Genomic DNA, 21,192 nt, shown 5'->3' with positions numbered 1-21,192 from the left:
GGGTAGTGGATGAGCATCTATTCGCTGCAATTAATTACACACTCACTCAAAAAACCTATGAGAGTCAACCTGGATTGTATAGCTTCACAATATCTCATAAGGAACAATGATCTTGGCAAGAAAATAAAACAGTAATTTTGAGTTTGTAGCCCCCAATTTCTGAAACCCTCCCTCAAATAATCTTAGGAAACATTAATCATTGTGACCAGAGACACATTTATTCCTTAATCAAGTAGAAAATTTTACATTGTCATCAAAAATATGAATACCCTATATGCTCATCTTGGATCTATAAATCTAAACATTTATAAATATGTTTTATAAATTTACACATCTATTTATAAATATTTTAAAACCTCCATAATGTTCACTTCCCATTGCTTGTCAGGTACATTTGAAAATAGGCTCTTAGATATTTGCCACTTAAAAGATTCCAGGTGACTCTAAGCAATAGCAATATGGACTCTTTAGGCATGCTATACACTTATGTCATGTTCAAAGGAGTGAACACTAAGGGCATAAGCCATATGATAATATGCTCCAGATATCAAATACAGGGGGGTAGTTTTAATACTTTTACGAGAGGATTCAGTAGGTTTTTCTTCTTCTCCACTGGCAGTTGGTTTGCTGGCTTTATCTAGGAAAAGGAAAAAGTATTTTCAGCATATTAAAACACAGACCAATTGTCAAGACAAGGGGAGAACAAAGAAAGAGAATGACTTAAGAAAAAATCAGAAATGAAGAAGAGGAAGAAAGGCTTTGGAGAATGGCATTTTTGTGAGTACGGGATGCCTGAAGTAGGGTTAATATGTCTATACTCTATGAAAGAGAGTAAAAGCATGTAAGTTAGGCTTTTAGAGGTAATGGAGAGCTGTTGGGTAAGATGGTTGGCTTTGGCAGGATTGCTAGGCAGGACTTAGTGCAAATCTCAGCTTACGGTGCATCAAAATATAAAAAGTATATAAGAGGGGAAAAACCCCACAAATGTGGGTTTAAGAAAGGTTAGTAATAGTCTGGAATACTAAATTCAGTTAATGTTTCCATCCATGCAAACTGAAAAACAGGAAGTTTAGAAATGAGAAACTCTGTCTGCCACCTGTCACTGTAATAGGCATGGAGCTTCAGAAAATGTTACAGAAGAAAATTTGGGGGGCAGGGGGGGGGAGGGAGATGACAGGACTGTGCTGGTTTCCAGAAGTACAAGATGAACTGTAGAGATGAAGCCCTGGGCCTTGCCCATTGGCCCTGGGACAATTCTGCAATCCTAAGGTCTTGGCATGTGCAGCACTGAAGGTGCATTCAGTACTTACAGTTCTTCACAGCAAATTCCAGGTTAGTTGTAGCAGTCACAGATACTTCAGAACCTTTTAAATTTGGTGTGGTGAACACATCTACCAAGAAAATCCCAAGTCTTTAGCAACCAGAATATCACTTCTTACTCATTACATTTTTTTTCTTTGTAGTATTTTTTTAACTTTAAAAACTATCCACTGGCTAAAGAAGAAATAATTATAAACAAAAAATATGAGACATTTTTCTTTTTCAAAGGAAGTGGAGCAAGACATAAGGTGAAAATTCATGAGGAAGAGAGTCAAACTAATGTTCTTATGATAAATAATCATAAGAAATAATTGTGGAAATTCACAGAAAATATGTACGTGTGTATATGATGCTGAAATCAATTTTTAGAAGAGCAATACTGTCCCTAAATTCTAAGCTTGATTTCTCAGAAAATGAGACAGGATTAGAGATATGGTTGCTGAAAATATAATTACAATCAAACCAGATTAGAGCAGAGTGTGCTCTTAATTGGCTTTCTCTAATGTCATTGCACAAGAAGGAAATCTGCATACAGAAACAGGGAGACTATTACATGAAGAGGCTGAGGCATAGACTAAGCTGATGTATCTACACACGCCAGAACACCTTGGCCACAGCAGCTGAAGGAAGCAAGGAAGGGTTCCCAACCTTTGGTTGGGATGGAGCCCTTACTTGTCTGGTTCTTTGATTTGGGATTTCTAGCCTCTAGAACTATAGGAAAATACTTTTTGATTGTCTTGATTCTTTTAATTTTTGGTGTTTTGTTTCAGCAACCTTCAAAAGTGATTCACACCTCAAAATAAGTTTTGGCTAACTTGCCCTCCAATTAGATCAGTTGTCACTAAAGTAGGAGTGACAATGCCATGATGAATCATGGTCAACCGAAACAGTGGCAAAGACAGCCTTGTTCCATTTCATAACACCTCATGGAGAGTTGCAGGAAGCAAGGCTTCAACTTTGCACACTAAAATGTCTACAAAGTAAATTAGAAACTCAAAACTGGAAAATAAATGACAATGGGAGGTTACAATGCAGCATTAAGACAAACCAAACTGGGCTGGAGAGATGGCTCAGTGGTTAAGAGCACTGACTGCTCTTCCAGAGGTCCTGAGTTCAATTCCTAGCAACCACATGATGCTCACATCATGGTGGTTCACATAATGTGGCTGAAGCCCTCTTCTGGTGTGTCTGAAGACAATGACCGTGTACTCATATATATATATATATATATATATATATATATATATATATATATATATAAATAAATCTTTAAAAACAAACAAACAAACCAATCCAACCAACCAACCAACCAAAGAAACAACCAAAAAAATAAGCCAAACCTGTGCTATATTTTTGCATCAACTTTTGATATATGCTATTAACTTTAAAAACTTACATTGTTTTATGTCTTTATAATAATTGCCAGTTTTCTCATTGGCAGGAGTGTCCACTTCATTCTCTTCCAATTTATGTAAAGCAACAGAATTCCCATCTGTATTATTTTCTTCATCTGCATAATACTGTTCTTCATCTGAAAGTGTCACACCAGGGTACTCTAGAAAGGAAACATGACATTCCATTGAACAGAAGGTGTTAAGTTTTCTTTACTGCTTCCTCCCACTGAAAGTGTTTCACAATTAGAGCCTGAGATTTAAATGTTAAACTATATTACCCCTCCAACTTTCAGTCGTCATTGCCGTATTCTGACTTTCTGTCACTGAGAGTCATCCTTTTGATTGACTAGTGCCCAACATTTACTTACGTTCCACAATGGGCTGTAGACTGATAATGTCTGGGAGGAAAACCCCAGATAAAATGATCAACAGTATAAAATCCATTGGGAAATTGGTGTGATTTGTCCAGCAATCTACTGTCTCCTCAGGACTTTCTTCTTGTGGCCCAGCAGGTCCTAAGTCTCAATAGGACATTATGACATCACTGTTCTTGGGAAACAGAACTCCAGGGAAATGCCCAGAGCTTTGTGACTCCATCTCATGGTCATTTCACTTTTGGTGTTATGATGTTTTTAGTTTTTAAAAATAAACTTTATTTTTTTTCCTAGGGAAGATGGTACATGTATTTTCATGAAATAATGTTAGTTATTAGTTCATGATTTATAAAAAGTCTTGTTGATAATGACATAAAAACTTAAGGAATTTGGGGGTTTTGTTTTTAATGACCTGTTTTAGATATCTGCAGTCTGCTAAAAACAAAACAGCAACAACAATAAAACAAATGAAACAAAACAAAATGAAAATCTAGTCAAAGAAAGCAAAATTCAGAACTCAATCCAAACACCCTACCTTATAGACTATTTGACTATAGTTCTGTAGTAAAACTTATGAAACATCTTTTTTTAAATTTTAAGATGTATATTCATTATAAGATATAACATATAACATGTTTTGTTTAATACTTTTTTTTCAATGAGGCCCAACTTCTTCACATTTCAACAGAGAAAGTTAGCTAGTTAAAAGAAGACTTCAACATGAATAGCAGTGTAAGTATTATGTAATACAATGTAAGTACAATGTAATTATGGATTACTTACATATTAACAATGAGCAACAAAGACAGAGAACTAATGGGCATTATTATAGGATCAGCAGAATTTGAAGTTATCCATGATAATCCCTCCACAGCAGATGATATTCATACTTAAAACATATGCATTAGGGAAAATAGCATAACATTATAGGACTTTTGTTTGTCTTCAATGAAGGGGAAGGTTCAAGTGCAACCTGTGGTTCTTCACTGATGGTGCCTGGTAACATGGAACACAGACTCATCAGAGTCTAATTGCTTACAAAGATAAAGGAAGCAGAGATAATGTGTCCAAAGAAAAGATGGACAAGCCAACCAGGCTCTTGACCAAAGTCAGTCGACAACAACAACAACAACAACAACAACAACAAAAATCCCACATTTGGCACTAGTTTTCTTTCAGACTCTTCCACTCATTTCAAGTAAGAACCTGAAGACAGAAAACACTGAAATGACAAGTCTCGTACAGCCCTGGCCTCCAGTGCATCTCTAACACGGCTCAACACTGGAAATAAGAGAAATCAGAAAGCAAACATACCTCATGTTGTTGTGAACCATCAAACAACTTTGGTGACGAAGCTCAACTATGATGTACCTAAAAGAATCATACCTTATGGTAGAGAGAAGAGCTGGAGAAACATGGTTGCCCAAATCTGGCATGCAGCAAGTGATCTAATAATTAATGCAACATTGTATTTAGTTCAGGAATCCCTAAATACCAAAAGTCAAATTGGCATTTTGGGGACACAAATAGATTTTTCTTTGTTGTTTTATTCTCTCTCTCTCTCTCTCTCTCTCTCTCTCTCTCTCTCTCTCTCTCTCTCCCCCTCCCTCCCTCCCTCCATCTCCCCTCCCTCCCTCCCTCCCTCCCTCCCTCCCTCCCTCCCTCCCTCCCTCCCTCCCTCCCTCCCTCCCTCCCTCCTTCTCCCCTCTCTCCCTCTCCTTTCTCTTCCTCCCCCTCTCCCTCCCCCTCTCCTTCCCCCTCCCCCTCTCCCTCCCCCTCTCCCCTCTCCCTCTCCCCCTGAGTCCTCCCAGGATAAACATTTTTTTCTTTGAGACAGAGTCTCTGTACATAGCCTTAGCTGTTCTGGAACTTATGTTGACCAAGCTGCCCTCAAACTCACAGAGATCCACCTGCTTCTGCCTCCTGCATGCTGTCCCTTTAATTTTTGGAAGTGTTGAACACTTTCCATAGGTACCTGAGCTGAAAGACTGAAAATATATCACGATATATATTTTCATGAAACTAAGATTGCTTAAAAAATGGTCCTAATTTCTTCTGTCTCAGGATCAGTATTGTTTCTAGAATATGTTGGCAGGTGTTGTAGACTCAGTTGCGTCTGTCTCAAATTTATATATTGAAGTCCAAACCCTGAGCATTTCAAAAGTTGCCAAGATTAGAGCTGAGACTACAAGTGGAAAGAAGATGAAAAACATGAGTGGAATCACAGTCTGCTAGTCAACAGGGAACCAAGGCAAGCTGGATCACTGAGACCAGAAGGTTATGGCACTGAAAATCTCCAGTTTCAGCAACAAAGTAAAATAGGATTTTATGAAGGAGGAAAGCAAATGGCAGAGTCTCTTTAGGAAATATTGGTGAAGTCTGGAGACCTCTTCTCTTCTGGTGCAGAGTACAGCCCTCGGTGTTTTGAAATGCAGAAGAAGAGGGTGGGTGGAGACAAAAGCTGCATCAGTGACACAGGTTAGGAGACGGAGTGCTGGAAGTTTCTCTTTTGTGCACTTGGAGCAATGATGGGAAGTGTGTCGTATCTATCATCTAACGATTGATCATCTACCTATTTATCTATCCTATCTATCTATCTATCTATCTATCTATCTATCTATCTATCTATCTATCTATTGTTCTATCATATCTATCATATCTATCTATCTATCTATCTATCTATCTATCTATCTATCTATCTATCTATGATATTTTTATTTTTAGAAAGTCCCTCATTATGGCTGGCCTCAAGCTCACAGAGATCTGCCTGCATCCAGGAGTACATCCATGTGTTCTAATATGCTAGAAAATACACAGGCACACCAATACTAGGATAACAGTGTCCATTGCTCTTCTGGAATTCAATGTTCATGTGTAACTGTATAATAATATTATCGTGTGCACTGCTTTTTAGTAAGTCTATGATCCTGTTTGTTGCAACAGATCTGTATGTGGTACATTAGTAGTCTAATCATTTTGAGGCTGAATCATTACTCTCATTTGCACTATGTTCATTCTAGTATGGTGTTCTACTCCTGAAAACAGATATGCTGTTGCCCTTGTTGAGGCGTGCTCTGGACTTTACAAGTCCATCCATCTGTTGTGTGGTAAGTGTGCATCAGTTTACATTGTAGTAGTAGTACACTGATTTTGACAAAGATTCCATTGTGTGGCGCTTTAGTATTAGGTGTGTTGTCTCTACTAGTGCATTCATGTCAGGGATGCATTAGTATATCCTGTGTGTTTCTGTAAAGTACTTCCCTGAATATTGATATAGAAAACCCATGAATCCTAATGTAGTATTATTTTCACATATGTGTATTCCAAAATCCATGTGTGCTTCTTTGCCAGAATATGTGTGATCACTCCTTTAATACTGAGTTCATGTGCACACTTTTATTTGTATTTCCAGGTACACTGCTGTATTATCACGTACACATGGATTTTGGGATATCTATGAATTCTGATCACCTAGTAAATACATGGACACACTAGGGCAGCAGGGAGCATTGCTCTGTGTCTGCACTATTATGTAAATATCCAGATGCACTGTTCTCATAATATATTCATGTGCAGAGGGCTGTTCCAATGCTAAGGTTCGGTACCCCAATTGGTTCTTGATCTGTCAGTAAAGAAATCTGGAGGCCAACTGCTGGGAGAAAGGTAGAGGTGAGACTTCCAGGTTCCAGGAGGAAAAGGCAGTTGTAAGGAAGGGGAGTCTTTCTGCCATGCTTTGGAGAAGAAGCCAGAGCCATGTGAGGTCTTGGGAGGAGCTGGGGCTTGTGGCCAATGCTACAGGCAGGTGGTCAGAGATGTTTGGCAGGGGCTAAGTGGGACTAGCCACTGAAGTTTAGGGCAGGTGGGAGTAGTGGAGATAAGTATATTGTTAAGGGCACAATTTTCCAGGCAGGAGATAGTAACACCCAGTAACTGTGTCCTAAGGTAAGTTGTAAAGGAAGAAACCATGTGTGTTTTTTGTCCAAGGACTCAAAGGAAGCTGGGCGGGGGCAGAGCGTAAAACTGCATGCAACATTCATGTATGCTGCTTTCTGGTAAACCTATGATCACTTCAGTTACAGGACATTTCCGTGCACTGCATTGGTAGCACAACCACTGCTGCTTCCATAACTACTGTGTGCTTTTCTATTGCACTTCACTGCTCTACTCCTAAAGACCTATGCACTGTGGCTGTGAGTCAGGCATTTGCAGAGCTGCACAGGTCCATTCATCAGCTTCATGGTAAAACCACATCAAGATGCCCTGGTGCAGCGCTGCTGTATTAGTATACGCATGTGCAGTGATATAGAAGTATATCCTTGTATGTTCCTGCTAGTAGGTCCATGTGTGTTTATGTTGTACACTGACAATGACTGCAGTACTCTTGTGCACCCCTGTAACAGTAATCTGTGTACTGTTTTACTCCCACATACATGTGATGCTTTACAAGAACTCGTGTGGAGAGTTCTTGGTGCCTCTTCAATGATACCAGCAAGAATATTTGACATTGGGCTAGGACAAGGAAGTGTGCTCAAGATAAATATAGCTGGGGAAGTGTTCCTTACATCTTGACCATCTTGATAAATTCCTAGATTTAATAGTGTCCAGGTGGGCAACCTCTTATGAATTGGTGGTTCTCAAGCTGGGCCAATCATTGGTTGGCTCGTCCCTTAAATTCTGCTCCATCCTCCAAGGAGTAATTTTGGATCTACGGTTTTGTGGCTTGGTTGATGTCCCAATCCTTCCACTGGAAGTCTTGCCTGGTTATAGGAAATGGCTAGTTCAGGCTCTATATTCTCCAATGGTAGTAGTGTTACCTAGGGTCACCCTCAGATTCCTGGGATTTTCCATTGTCCTATGTTTCTAGCTTGTCACAGAGGTGACCCCCCCACTCCAATTCAGTTGTCTCTCCCAGTACTCTTTCTCTCCATCCTTCCCCCCACCTTGTCCCTCCTGCTCCCATCCTCTCCCCTACTCAGCCCCATCCATCCATCCATCCATCCATCCATCCATCCATCCATCCACCCTTGATGTCTTATCTAGTTCACTGTCCCGTCGCCGGCAAGAACACACTTGGACAACCGGATTCTTCTGCGGCAAGCTTTATTGCTTCTTAAGGAGGGAAGACCCCGTCCCTGGAAAATGGTGCTGCTTATATAGCCCTCAGTATGGCGTTTCAGCACCTGATGTGGCATGTCAGCTCCTGATTTGTTGCTCGCCCATCACCTCATTACTACGCCCCGAGATAGGCAGTGACTAGGCGTGAGTTCACTTTTGTACTTGTGCACAAGGCTTGTTTACTAGTTAGGCACAGCAGAAGCCAGTGCCATCTTATAATGGCGATTGCTCACGGCACGGCTCTCCACAGTTCCCCTTCTCAGTGAGATACAAGTGTCTCCCACTTGGGCTCTCCTTGTTACTTTGGTTCATTGTGTTTGTGGTTTGTAGTACAGTTATCCTGTATTTTATAACAAATATCCACTTATAAGTGAGTGCATACCATGTTTGTCTTCCTGGGTCTGGGTTACCTCACTCAGGATGATCTTTTCTAGACCCATCTATTTGCCTACAGATTTCATATCATTGTTTTTAACAGCTGAGTTTACTGTTTAAATATTCTACACTTTCTATATCCACTCTTCAGTTGAGGGACATCTAGTTTGTTTCCAGTTTCTGGCTACGAATAAAGTTGCTATGAACACAGATGAGGAAGTGCCCTTGTGATATGGAGGGGCGTCTTTTGAGTGTATACCCAGGAGTAGTAAAGTTGGGTCTTGAGATAGATCTATTCCCAATTTTCTGAGAAACTGCCAAATTGATTTCCAAAGTAGTTGTACAAGTTTGCACTCTCACCAGCAATGGAGGAGTGTTCCCCCATGCTCTACATCTTCAACAGCCTGAGCTGTTGCATAATTTTTTGATCTTAGCCATTCTAACAGGTGTAAGATGTAATTTCAGAGTTGTATTGAATTGTATATCTCTGATGACTAAGGACCTGGACTGTTTCTTTAAGTGCTTCTTGGCCATGATAGGTTCCTCTGTTGAGATTTCTCTGTTCAGATCTGTACCTCATTTTTCAATTGGGTTATTTGGCTTGTTAATGTCTTTTTTTCTTGACTTCTTTATATATATATTTTGGATATTAGCCCTCTGTCAGAGGTGGAGTTGGTGAAGCTCTTTCTCACTCTGTAGGCTGCCGTCTTGTGCTTGTTTTCCTGTTTAGTCTCTTGAGTTTCTTTGTATATTCCAAGCATAATTCTTTTGCCAGGATTTTCTCTCATTCTGTAGTACTGAGGTGTGAACTATAAGCTTATGTGAGAGTAAAATGAATTCATGACACAGGCACAGGAACACCCAATGCTGATACTTCTCAAAAAGGGAATCTGGAATGGCAACAAAAGATCCTAGGAATGCCTGAGTCTTCCTTGATTTCTAGAGAATGTTATAGTAAATGGTTTTTCCCATACCTTAATCATTTTTGTGAAGGAAAAATAACACTGTTGTGCTTCACGTACCCTTGAACATGGTGGCCTGTGAGCATCTCTGCTGAACTGTAAACTTGTTGAACTGTTATCAAAGGGGGTGTGATAAGAACAATGAGTCTTGCTGTGCAAACTGCACTCAGATACTTAGCTGCCTCCAGTCCCCTGGCTTCCCATGTCAGCTCTTCCAGCTTTAACTAGGAAGGCAGCTTGCAGTCTCTCTCCCGCACTCCACCTCTTTTATTTAGCTACTTCCTTTCATTAGGTGCCACCTGTTGACAACTGGCCTTACTTCCTGAGTGACTTAAGTAGTACTCAGAAAGCTCTTACCTATATCTAGACTTTTTAAATAAAAATACTTTTTATTGAAGTGCCCCTCCTTGTCTTCCAGAGACTACCCCACCCAGGGATCCATCTCATAATCAGCCACCAAACCCAGACACTATTGCACAATGCCAGGAAGATTTTGCTGAAGGGACCCTGGTATAGTTGTCTCATATGAGGCTATGCCAGTGTCTGGCAAATACAGAAGTGGATGCTCACAGTCATCTATAAGAAGGAACACAGGGCCCTCAATGGAGAAGATAGAGAAAGCACCCAAGGATCTGAAGGGGTCTGCAACCCTATAGGAGGAACAACAATATGAACTAACCAGTACCCCCAGAGCTTGTATCTCTAGCTGCATATGTAGCAGAAGATGGCCTAGTCGGCCATCACTGGGAAGAGAGGCCCCTTGGTATTGCAAACTTTATATGCCCCAATACAGGGGAATGCCAGGGCCAAGAAATGGGAGTGGGTGGGTAAGGGAACAGGGCAGAGGGAGTGTATAGGGAACTTTCGGGATAGCATTTGAAATGTATATAAAGAAAATATCTAATAAAAAAAGAAACTATAAAATAAAAAACAAGAAATTATAAAAAACAAGAACAAGAAAAAAACTTTTTATTACATTTTATGTTGTGTATTATGCTGTGTGCACATTTCACAGTACACGTGTGAAAGTCAACTCTCTCCTTCTATCGTGTGGGTTCCGTGGGTTGAGCTTAGGTCATCAGGATTGGAGGCAGACACCTGTATCTTGATGTGCTTTCCTACTTTACATATGAAATTCATTAATGCTTCCTTCATCTTGCCTATATGTAAATAGCCCCAAGCCAATCGTGTGAAGTATTCTAGTGTGCCTGTGTTCTGAGTATGGCTGACCACAAGGTCTGTGACATGACAGTGAGGTTCAAAATGTCTGAGATTTATAGAGCATTTCATATTTCCATTGTGCAGTCCCTCACAAGTACCCAGAAGAGTACTTCCCAGTGAACTTGGCACAAAGGTGCCTTTGATTTCAGCGTTCATTTTCCTGAAGCTTGAGCTGCAGTACTCTCCTATCAGTGACATAGATTTTTTTTTCCATGCCGATTCTCCATTCTAAAATAACTTCATATATACAAATGTACCGAAATCTAATTATTCAGCCCTTGCTTCTGATGTCACATGGATTGCTGTTGCTAGCCTCCCTTTCGTCTTTTTTGAGAATGCCTGAGAGTTTCTCCAAGATGGGGAATTTTAAATTCACAAAGCCTGGAGATCTCCAGTTTTGTGTACTTCACAGTTTCTCTTTGAAGCTGCATTGTGCGTTTGTCCTCCTCCATTCTCATCTAAGAGACTCATGCCATCTTGCCCAGTGTACTGAGCTCAGCCATGACTTTTTCTTTTTCCGTGGCCTGTTCTCTATAAAGTGGATGCCTCCTGCTTCGTAAGCCTTCACATACAGCTTCCAACAATGAGCTGTGTGACCGGCTCTACCTGTACAATGGTTTCTTCTTCTAGTTGGAATAGTTGGGAAACTAACAACTTTGGTTTCCAGACTATCAGAGTTCTGTATGTTAATGAAGCTCTACTGCTTAGTTAACCCTTTAGGACAGTGTTCTCAGCCTTCCTAATGTCGCTACCCTTTAATACAGTTCCTCATGTGGCTTGTTTCCCACTGAAACCTACTGACACAATATTTAAATGAAATACTAACAGCCTCATTAGTAAAGATAATAGCCCTGAGTTCCTGCTCGACTCTAGGCAGTGCATTAAGTAATTTCATGGGTTAACTGTTTAGTGCTTGCGGCAACCTCAGATTCATTAAGACAAAGAGAGATGGGCTATAATGGTGGAAGATTACATCTAGACCACTTAGACACCACCACAAAATAACACCAGTCAGGATGTATCTTAGATGTTTTCTCTGACTTTCCCAGCTGGGGCTAGGCCTGGTCCCCTGTTCTCTGACACTCTAAGTGTTTGAGTTACTCAGGGAAAACTACTATTATCTACATGACTCATCCTGTGTCTTCTCGGGACCTACATTGCAATGCTGGCTCGGCTAACTCTAGAGAGGGCCTTTCCTAAATACACTAAACTTGGACAACAGGGAAATGTATCTATTGCCATTAAGGAGAAATCAGCACCCAGCCTTTAAGTCGTCCAAGAAACTTCCAGAAAGGCAAAATCTGAGCAGAAGCTTGCTTAGGTCTGAAACGATGGTCTCGGGTGGAATGTGTTCCTTCTCTTACGGGTGAAGCACCACGTTTTTCAGGTGAGGACAACTTGGTTACTGTAACCTTTGTTGACCACAGGTATTTTGTGGTGAAAGTAGGTCTCTAGCTCTGGGTAGACCAGTGTGGAAACACCTGAGTATATATGAGAGGTTTGGAGCAGCAACAGCAAATTTCTGGGCTCTTACTTGGATTCCAGACCCTGCTGAAAGGCCCAGGAGCAGAGAACATAAGGTATATTTTATGGGCTGTTGGCACATGTGGGGTTGGAGACTGGGGAAGTTGGTAGACTGGTATTGATGGAAACAGCTTGGAAGTAAAAGAGACCAGCTTCTTCGGTAGGACTGCCCCTTAATCAGAATAACTGAAGGATACATGGGAGTGGAGCCTGGGAGGCCTGGTGCAGGAGACTTGGGAGTCTCATGGCAGAAAGGAGGACTTTGGGGATGGAAGATTCTATCTGCAGGTCAGTGAGGCCGGTATACCAATCAAATCAGAAGCTCCCATATCCTGCCAGCCCACAGGCATTACCAGTCAACTGTCCTGTCTGGGTTTTTCAGCCCACCTGGAGCTTCTAGGTCATTAATCCTTAAAAGGAACCTATGGCTTAGCCTATGCTAAAGCCATCCAGAGCTCAAGATGTCCCATGTCTCAGCCTTTCTCCAATGAACTGAGAACCGATCTGAGAACTAGGAAACGTCACCTGGCACAGATGAGGTGGTAGCAAGTGACCCCAGCTTTCAATGTCGGGCATCCTTCTTCCAATGTCCTTATATAGTCTCCAGCAGAAGGTGTAGCACAGATTAAAGGTGTGTGCCTTTAATCCCAGATGACCTTGAATTTGGAGATCTCCCTGTCTTAATTTTCTGGAATCCATAGCCACTATGCCTCAAGATCTCCATACCAAGATCCAGGTCAGAAACTTCTATCTCCCAGCCTCCAGATTAGGGTCACTGGTGAGCCTTCCAATTCTGGATTGTAGTTCATTCCAGATATAGTCAAGTTGACAACCAGGAATAGCCACTACACCCACTAAATCCTTTATGCCCTAATATGTCTAGTAGTATAAGAGGAAAAATATGGAAGACAAAAGCAAGCATTCTATTTTAGTATATCTTTCTGAAAATGCAAGATTCCGAATGAATATGTATGTGGTGTAAGTCTGTGTTTAAACCAGCATTCTGTCAGAAGATAAACTCGAGGTTCAGTGATGCAGAAAACCATGCAAGCACAAACAGGACTGTGAGACAATGCTGACCTCTAATACCATGGCTGTAATCGGAAAGTTAAACCAAATGCTTAATCGTAAGAATCCCTAACAGTTCTATGGAGGAATGAACTTCCATTGAAATACATGCTTTATGGAATTAAGACTCTCAGGATTTTATTATCTTGTAAATAAATCATCATTTTTACTTGGGTACTTGACTTTAAATTACTATAAAAAATAAAAACTTCTCCAAGACACTAAAAAATGTAAAAGGGACAAAACTGTTGGCTTAGCAATCACTAGGAATCTCTCCTGCAAGTACTGATAGGAGATAAAACAACAGAAAAGCCGACCCAAACCAAACCCTGCAGGAGAGACACGGGAACAATGTGACTCTCCACTAGGACAGACTATAGCATGGGATGCCATACACATACTTAACAAATGGACGGATCTCACACATCTAGCAAGATAATGCTGAGCTACATCCCTAAGTGGGCGTTTTTAATGAGAATAATATAAAGATTATTACCTTACTTTATATACAATGTATTTCCTACATGCTAGGAAAAAAAATGGAACATTCAAAATCAGTTAAACCAATATTTATACTTTACACTGATTTTTTTTTTGAAGTGAGAGTTTCACTTTGTACTTACTTGAAAAATTTAAAATTTTAGAATGTTTTCTGTGCATGCATGTATCAGCATTTGACATGGTGAAGGTGTGGGGCCGTGAAAGGCAGCCTATTTTGGTTGAATGCGGCCTGCTCTGGTGACCCAGTAGAAAACTCTACAAGGGACAGAACAGTGAGCCACGTTCCCAGAGAAAGGTGTCTGATACCACAGAGCCCCCAACTCCATAATTCTGTGACTATCAGTCATGCAGACAAAGCCCTGAGCTCCTGGCATTCTGGCTAGACTCCACCCCCACAGTTACCTGACTATAGCAGCTACTTATGCTCCTCCCCACAGCTACCCTACAACTGCCAAGATAGCCCAGCCCACTATAAAAGGGGCTGCTTGGCCCGTCCTCTCTCTCTTAAGCTCCCACCTTTCTTACTCTCATCTCTAGCCCTCCTTCTCTCTCTGCCTTCACCCCATCTCCACATGGCCATGGCCGTCCTTTCTTTCTACCTTCTCTTTTCCTCTCTGCCTTACTACAATAAAGCTCTAAAGCCAGAGACTGTCCCTGAGCGGTGTCTGACCTCCCACCAGAAGGCCTTCCTGAGCTCCAGCCACCAACCAGACCAAGGACTCTTGCCAGTGTGGGAACCATGCCCCCTCTCTCCCTGCCCTCTCCTCCCTTTGGCCCCAGGGTTGACCGAGCTGCCCCGGGGGCCATTTTGTTCTCAGCTCTTCTGCGGTATCCAGCGGTGATCGGGTTGCCCGAGACTGAGAATCTGTTACCTAGGACTGCCCCTTGTCCACCCCCCCCCCGCAGGCTGGGTCCATAGCTTCCCACAGCCAGACACCCACCTGGGGCCACGTGGAGAGCTGCAGTAGTCTTCCACCTCCGCCTGCCCAGAGCACCGGAACTCTGGAGGGACGAGGGGTTTTCTCCCACTCGCTTTATCCCCCCAGGCTGGGCACCCAACACAAAGCAGATGCCTTTACCTACTACCTCACTGGCCTCTACTTTCTATTTTCTGTAACTTAAAATTTAGTGGGCTGGTTCTATGTTGCTTTCGCAATTATCATTTTCATATACCCTCGTCTCCAATCAAAATATTTTTTCTAACATCCAGTTATGCTAAGGCTACTTCCAACATCTCCTAAACATCACATGATCAACTCCTGCCATTTCTTCTAAAGGCACTCATTTCACAGCTTCGAGTCCAGAGGATTCTCCCCACCACCATTCTACCTGTCACTTGTCTATTTTATATCCAACTACTGCTTGTATTACATTTCTCACTTAGCAGATTCTTGTAGAAAGAAGGTACAGTTTCCCTGACGGTGAGCAGTGTAAGAGATGGGTCAGCGAACCCTGGCTGAATGAATGTGGCTGTGGGATAGGAATGTTCCTGGACATTTGAACCCTTGGTCTCCATTGGTGGACCAGTTTGGGAATGATTAGCAGGCAGAACCTTGTGGGAGGAGGTGACACAGAAGAGTAGGCCTTACAGCTTCCAAAGCCTTTCTCTTTCTCTGCTTTCTGCTTGGGAATAGGGTGTCAAAGGTCCCAGCTACTGCTCCAATGCCATGCGTAACTGCCTGCTGCCATACTCCCTGATATGGACCCTCTGGATCCAAGTGTGAACCCCAAATTAAATGCTCTCTTTTGTAAGTTGCCTTGGTCATGATGTTTTGTTACAGCAATAGCACGGTAACTAAGTGCCTTCTTTCTGTAATTCAATAACATTATTGCTAATAATTTACAAAGACATCAAAAACTACCTGTTTTATTTTCAACATTTGCTTACATTGAATTGACAGCATGATCACTACAAGATAATACGTCAAAGCTTAAAAACTGGTATTTTTAATATGCCACAAGTAGGTATGGAAAAATGAGTTTATATTTTTGGAAAACATAATTTTACAAATATTGATATTTACAATATTCTTTAATGTAGATATATACAACATAACATTTAAATGTATAAAATAGTTTTAAGTCATTATATGCTGTTATAGAACACTGTAAATGCATAGTGAAAAAATTCACAAAACTGTTAATATTGTGGGAAAATAGCAACAAGTTCATAAACTGTCATGCAATATCTTATATACAACACAACTGTATAAATCAACTCCAATCTACACATTTAAAGGCAATATAAAAGACTCATCTACATAAATCATGCTAAAATCTAATTACAACTTTAGTACTCATATGCTGAAGCAGATAATCTTTCTGTTTTTTTGTTTGTTTGTTTGTTTTTTGTTTCTGAGACAAGGTTTCTCTGTATAGCCCTGGATGTCCTGGAACTCACTTTGTAGACCAGGCTGGCCTCGAACTCAGAAATTCGCCTGCCTCTGCCTCCTGAGTGCTGGGATTAAAGGCGTACGCCCCAAGCCCAGCTTTGTTTTGTCTTGTTTTTGTTTTATTTTTAAGACAGGGTCTTACTATGTAGTCCTGTTCCAGGCTAACCTTGAACTCTGGAGAGCTCCCTGCCTCTGCCACTGAGGTCTGGGATTAAAGGTGTGCACCACCACGCAGGCCTCAATTTTTTGATAATATATACACCGGAAATATGAATTTATTGAATTCCTGATAAGCTACTAGGAACCCTCAGACACAACAAAGCAGGTTATTTTCCCTGGAACGCACATGAATATATGACAGAAACAGCAAAGGACAAAAATAAAAGCTATGCAGATGCTGTGAATTAATTTCAGCTTTAAAGTTTAGTTTCATTTAGAACCTTTTAAGTTCCTCTTGGATGCTTTTATTTCCTCCTGATTTGGTGGGGGCAGCAAGGGAATAAGGTAGAAGAGATAACAGAAAACAAAGTTACAGGAAATGAAAGCATGCATGAGACTTTTTCAGAAAAGGTCAGGAAATAATAATCTAAGGATATTACATTATTCTGATTTTTCTGGATACATTATAAGATATATTGTCATAAGAGCTAAATACAAAACTAGAGATGCAGTTCTAGAGATCAAGTTTCTTCGTTAAGTTTGTTAATGCTAACACAGACCATGTTCATCAGAATGTGTGTGCTCTTCTTGTGCTTCTGTGTAGGTGCTTTCCTCTATGAGTGTCATGTGACACCAGATTAAGTGCCTTGCTAAGTACTACTTGCTGGTAAGTAGAAAAGGGAAATTTGGGTGGCCACCTCTCCTGCTGAGAAACCAACATGGGATGTCTGCCAGTGAACTTCAAGTGTGTCCACAAGCAGGTGGCCAATTGGGTGTCTTCAGTTGGCACAGAGCAGAGACAGAGCGGAAGCGTGCACAGGTTTTGTTGGCTTCTCCAGCACCTTCCTTCCTTCCGTCAGGACTCAGCAGTGTACGTGGGAAAAGGTAAAAAAAAGAGCAGTAGGACAGCTTAGGCTGGAATGCTGAGGCTGCCGCTTTCTCTGTCCTGAGAAACGAAGAGGCTAAAGGTGCTTCCAGTCTGCATGCTACCAACCTCACCTACCCAAGCCCGAGAGGAACATTCTGTGGAGAAGCCTGGACCAATGCTAAACAATAAATGACTGCAGACATTTTCTGAATGGGTCTGTTTAATTACTTTCAATGAATGATATAAAGCTCTTGTACCTATGAGCTGTGAGAATGGATGACTAGATGAATATGAGGGTTTCACAGAAAAGGGAAGAAAGGTACCTCATCCTGTGAGGTGGCCCACAAGCTGTAAAAGTGCACAACCAAAATAAAATTCCTATCCACTGATTTCTAACTACTGCATCTCCGCCTCCCATGGATGATCTAAGCCATACTGAGTTCTGGCTAGGATCGGAAGGACGAAGTTCAGATGTCCAGGCTTGTGACAGGAGGACCTGCAGTGCTCCTGGCTGGAGTGAAACAAACACCTGAGTGGTGGTAAGGGATGGAGAACATGTTCTGCATATTTCCAACAACCCTCTCAGAATATAAACCATTCATCAGGTACAGTCTCAAATTCTCAGAATTTTGAAGGGTGTATAACAAACATTTTACTTAATTTCATTAGGAAAAATAATTCAACTTTTAGATTAAGGGAATATTTTAATCCAAAATGTGAATACTGTCATGTTATACAAACACAATTATAAAATGTAATTTTAAATTCTATATGGAAGAGGTCAAAGTGAGCTAAAGTGCTTGGTGCCTAAAACCTCATGAGCATTGAGCAGGTGGCCAAACCAACTCCAAGACTGGGGGCTCCTAGCCATTTAAAAGGAGTGGAGAAGAAGGGCCAAGGTTAAACAATGGCCAGCGAGTTTTACTTTACTGGTCTTGTTTCACTGATTTTGCTTTCTTGAGTATTAGTTTTGAAGAACAGTAAGTCTAGTATAAGACAAGTACTATTATTAAGTGTCCTTAACCATGTCAGAATAAGAGACAAAATTTAAGCTCAATTTACATTTTTATGCACCAATAAAAACAGAACCCAGGATGAAGAGACTCAGGCATCGCTGGTCCTCCACTTCTGCAAACACTGTTGGGAAGGGCTCGGGCTCTCTCTCTCTCTCTCTCTCTCTCTCTCTCTCTCTCTCTCTCTCTCTCTCTCTCTCTCCCCTCCTCCCCCCCTCCCTCCCTCCCTTTCATGAACTTCTGTGTTACATGTCCCCTCAAGTTCCAGACTCATCTGTGCTTCTTTAAGGTCTTGGCTCTAACTAGTCTCAGGAGGCCTAGGTTGGCAGAGGGGCCACCTACAGCTGCCAGAGCATGTAGACACTAGGACAAGAGAAGAGAAGGCAGCACAGAGAACAGACAGGAAACAAAGGCAGACAAACAATAACTCTGAATATTCTGAATTTATGCTGTTAAAAACTGGTTAAGAATCTGATTTCTATGTAAAATATTTCCTCAACAGTAGGTTTGAGATATTTGCACTTTGTATATATTTCACTGTATTTAAAAATATTTCATAAGATAAATTACAAATATATTCTACAATCAGAAAATAGTTGTATTTTCTCAATAGTTGCTTAAAAACTTCTGTTCTCAAGGCCCTACACTCTGACTATTGGCACCCGTTGGGTCCTTACAATGTATAGCTCAGGGTAGTGAATACCCTTAACCACTGGCGTGTGTAAAGTCCAGATTTGAGAAAGAACTTTTTAAAATTCAACAACATTCTAGGAAAATTTCAAGAAAGTAAATTATCATCCATTTCAGGTCTGTGCCAACAGCTATGAAGAGACAGGTGAAGAGGAAGGGAAACAGAAAGGAATGAATTAATTGCTACTGACTTTTGTAGCCTTGTGTGCTTGAAGAGACACCAAGTGATAGAATTCAGCTCTTTGAATCTCAATTGATGAGTTTAGAGAGCTGAGCGTGGAGCGAGGCCCCTTACCAAAGTTTGAGCAGATTAGGTTGAGAGCTCAGGATTCCTGATTTTTGCTCTGGAGTCCTTGCACTTCCAGACTTCAAGAGGATTTTACAAAGTATGTTTCATTCTTCGTATTAAATGTACAGAGGGAAATGGAAAAACTGCTGGTTCTCTTTTAAAGCTACACATTAATTCTGCAACTACCCGATCTTATAAAGTTCCAAAGGTGCAGCCTAACAAGCCAGCAGATAAATCAGATTAGGAGCAACACTCAGGCTGGATTAGCCTCAGCTACATAAAACAAACTTGGCTAGAGAAAGCAAACGCCTTCTCTTCAAATCACAGTGCCCAAATCAGATTCAGGTCACCTACAACTGCAGTCATTCCATCCAGTGCTGCCTCCTCCTTTGGCTACAACTACAGCAAAAAAATGAAAACTCTAAACTCACATTCAGTTTCAATATAACAAAACTGTCGCTAATAAGAAGGCCTGGACAGGGTCAAACACCAGTTCTCCAGCTAGCAGAAATATTCACTAATACTTACATGAACAATTTGAATTTTACATGAAAAAAGTTTACTTTTCATATTCAGCAAGTACATGAAACTGTGTTAAGCTATGTAAAATACCAGATGGCATTTTTTTTCCTATTATAATTAATATGTGACTCATTTTTCTCTTTCTCCTGACAGTAGGGAAAAAAGCTAGGTTGAGGGCTACATTACCAAGTCTAGTTCAATGACATTTTGTCACATGCTACTGCAATTGGACAGAGTTGGAGCTAATTATTTCCCTTGTGAAATTCATTTAAACATTTAAGTCGCCAAGGAGGCTGACTGTCCTATAGTATAGTGTACACAGTAAGACTGAAGCAGACACCGCTGACTGAAAATTGGTTCTTCTCCCCTTTGGACTCCTGTCTGAATATTACTAAGGATGTCCCCTTTTGCTGTGTTGGCATGTTGTTATATTTATTAGTCAGTAGTTCTCAACCCCATTAATGTTTCACACCTAGGCTGCAACATCCAAATAACACACACACACACACACACACACACACACACACAATCTCACCACCAGAACATATGGGAAGAAAGTGTGTCTAATGAGATGCCAAAGTGAGAAACACACTCCCTCTGGGAAAAAGCGAAGCTCGGTCATATCTCCTAGTTATCAAGCTGCACAACCATGAGGCAGAGCAGAGCTCAAGCTTTCATGCCCACTGCACAGCTTAGCATAGGCAGGGCTCTACCACTCTTGATTACCACTATGAGAACAAGGGCTCTCTCTTCCTTCTCACATTATCTATGTGAGAAAGTTTAGAGTTTTATGGATTAAAAGAAAAAAAACATAATTTATATTGCTTTAAAATCTCAATTATTTACAGTAGCATGCCAAGATTAGAACATCTTACTTTAAAATAATTACATGAACAATTCCTTTGTACTGTCCTCTTCTGCCAGTCCATTCTCTTCCTTGCTTTTGTAATTGGAAAGGAACAGATTTTCTATTTGAGTCAAGAACTCCTCAGCGATGAAGCAATTGGCTACTTTGCTCAGTGTTTTCCTTAGACACTCCAAAAGCTAGTATAAAAGAAAAGCTTTATATTTAGTATTAAGAGGGCTTGCATAACTGTCACTATTTCTTTTTAAACCTCAGATTTCTTAATACTCAAATGAGAAACACTGTCCTCACAAATCTCAGATGAGGGCACTGGAATCACTGTTGAAGGTACATTTAGCTCCCTAACAACTCCGCAGGAAATAAACCATGCGCAAGGAATTCACCTTACTTTGTACATATCTGTGATTTTGGCCCTCTTAGCAGTTACATTTACAGAGGCAAATTATCTCTAAAGTTTTAAAAGCAAACAACACAAAAACAAAGCACGTAAGCCTGTGGGTTTAGAGATGAAGCACAGTGCCCAGACAGAGTGCAAGGTT

The 21,192-nt window shown here is 40.9% G+C and overlaps 2 protein-coding genes across 8 annotated transcripts in view; both read right to left on the bottom strand.

Annotated features, from left to right (window-relative positions):
- Eqtn (equatorin) overlaps positions 1–3,227 on the bottom strand; it is a 38,784-nt gene extending 35,557 nt beyond the window's left edge. For 3 of the 4 annotated variants that reach the window (XM_021160554.3, XM_021160553.2, XM_021160557.2), the window contains exons 1-4: positions 3,083–3,227; positions 2,717–2,875; positions 1,311–1,391; positions 575–637 (exon numbers count right to left, since the gene is read on the bottom strand). In XM_021160554.3, the coding sequence (XP_021016213.1) occupies positions 575–637; positions 1,311–1,391; positions 2,717–2,875; positions 3,083–3,158 (379 nt within the window). In that variant the 5' untranslated portion in view covers positions 3,159–3,227. Of the gene's footprint in view, positions 1–574; positions 638–1,310; positions 1,392–2,716; positions 2,876–2,992; positions 3,059–3,082 lie in introns of those variants that run through there. The other variant, XM_021160556.2, reaches the window with a different exon arrangement.
- A 17,428-nt stretch (positions 3,228–20,655) lies between these two features.
- Mysm1 (Myb like, SWIRM and MPN domains 1) overlaps positions 20,656–21,192 on the bottom strand; it is a 31,837-nt gene continuing 31,300 nt past the window's right edge. For all 4 annotated transcript variants that reach the window (XM_021160769.3, XM_029476116.2, XM_029476117.2 and 1 more), the window contains exon 20: positions 20,656–20,832. In XM_021160769.3, coding sequence (XP_021016428.1) covers positions 20,674–20,832 — 159 coding nt within the window. In that variant the 3' untranslated portion in view covers positions 20,656–20,673. The remainder of the gene's footprint in view (positions 20,833–21,192) is intronic.

Source organism: Mus caroli, unplaced genomic scaffold (genome assembly GCF_978045245.1).
Source record: "Mus caroli unplaced genomic scaffold, Mus_caroli_1 scaffold_6, whole genome shotgun sequence".
NCBI lineage: Eukaryota > Metazoa > Chordata > Mammalia > Rodentia > Muridae > Mus > Mus caroli.
The sequence above is the reverse complement of the archived record's forward strand: the minus strand, read 5'-3'. Positions and strand labels throughout refer to the sequence as shown.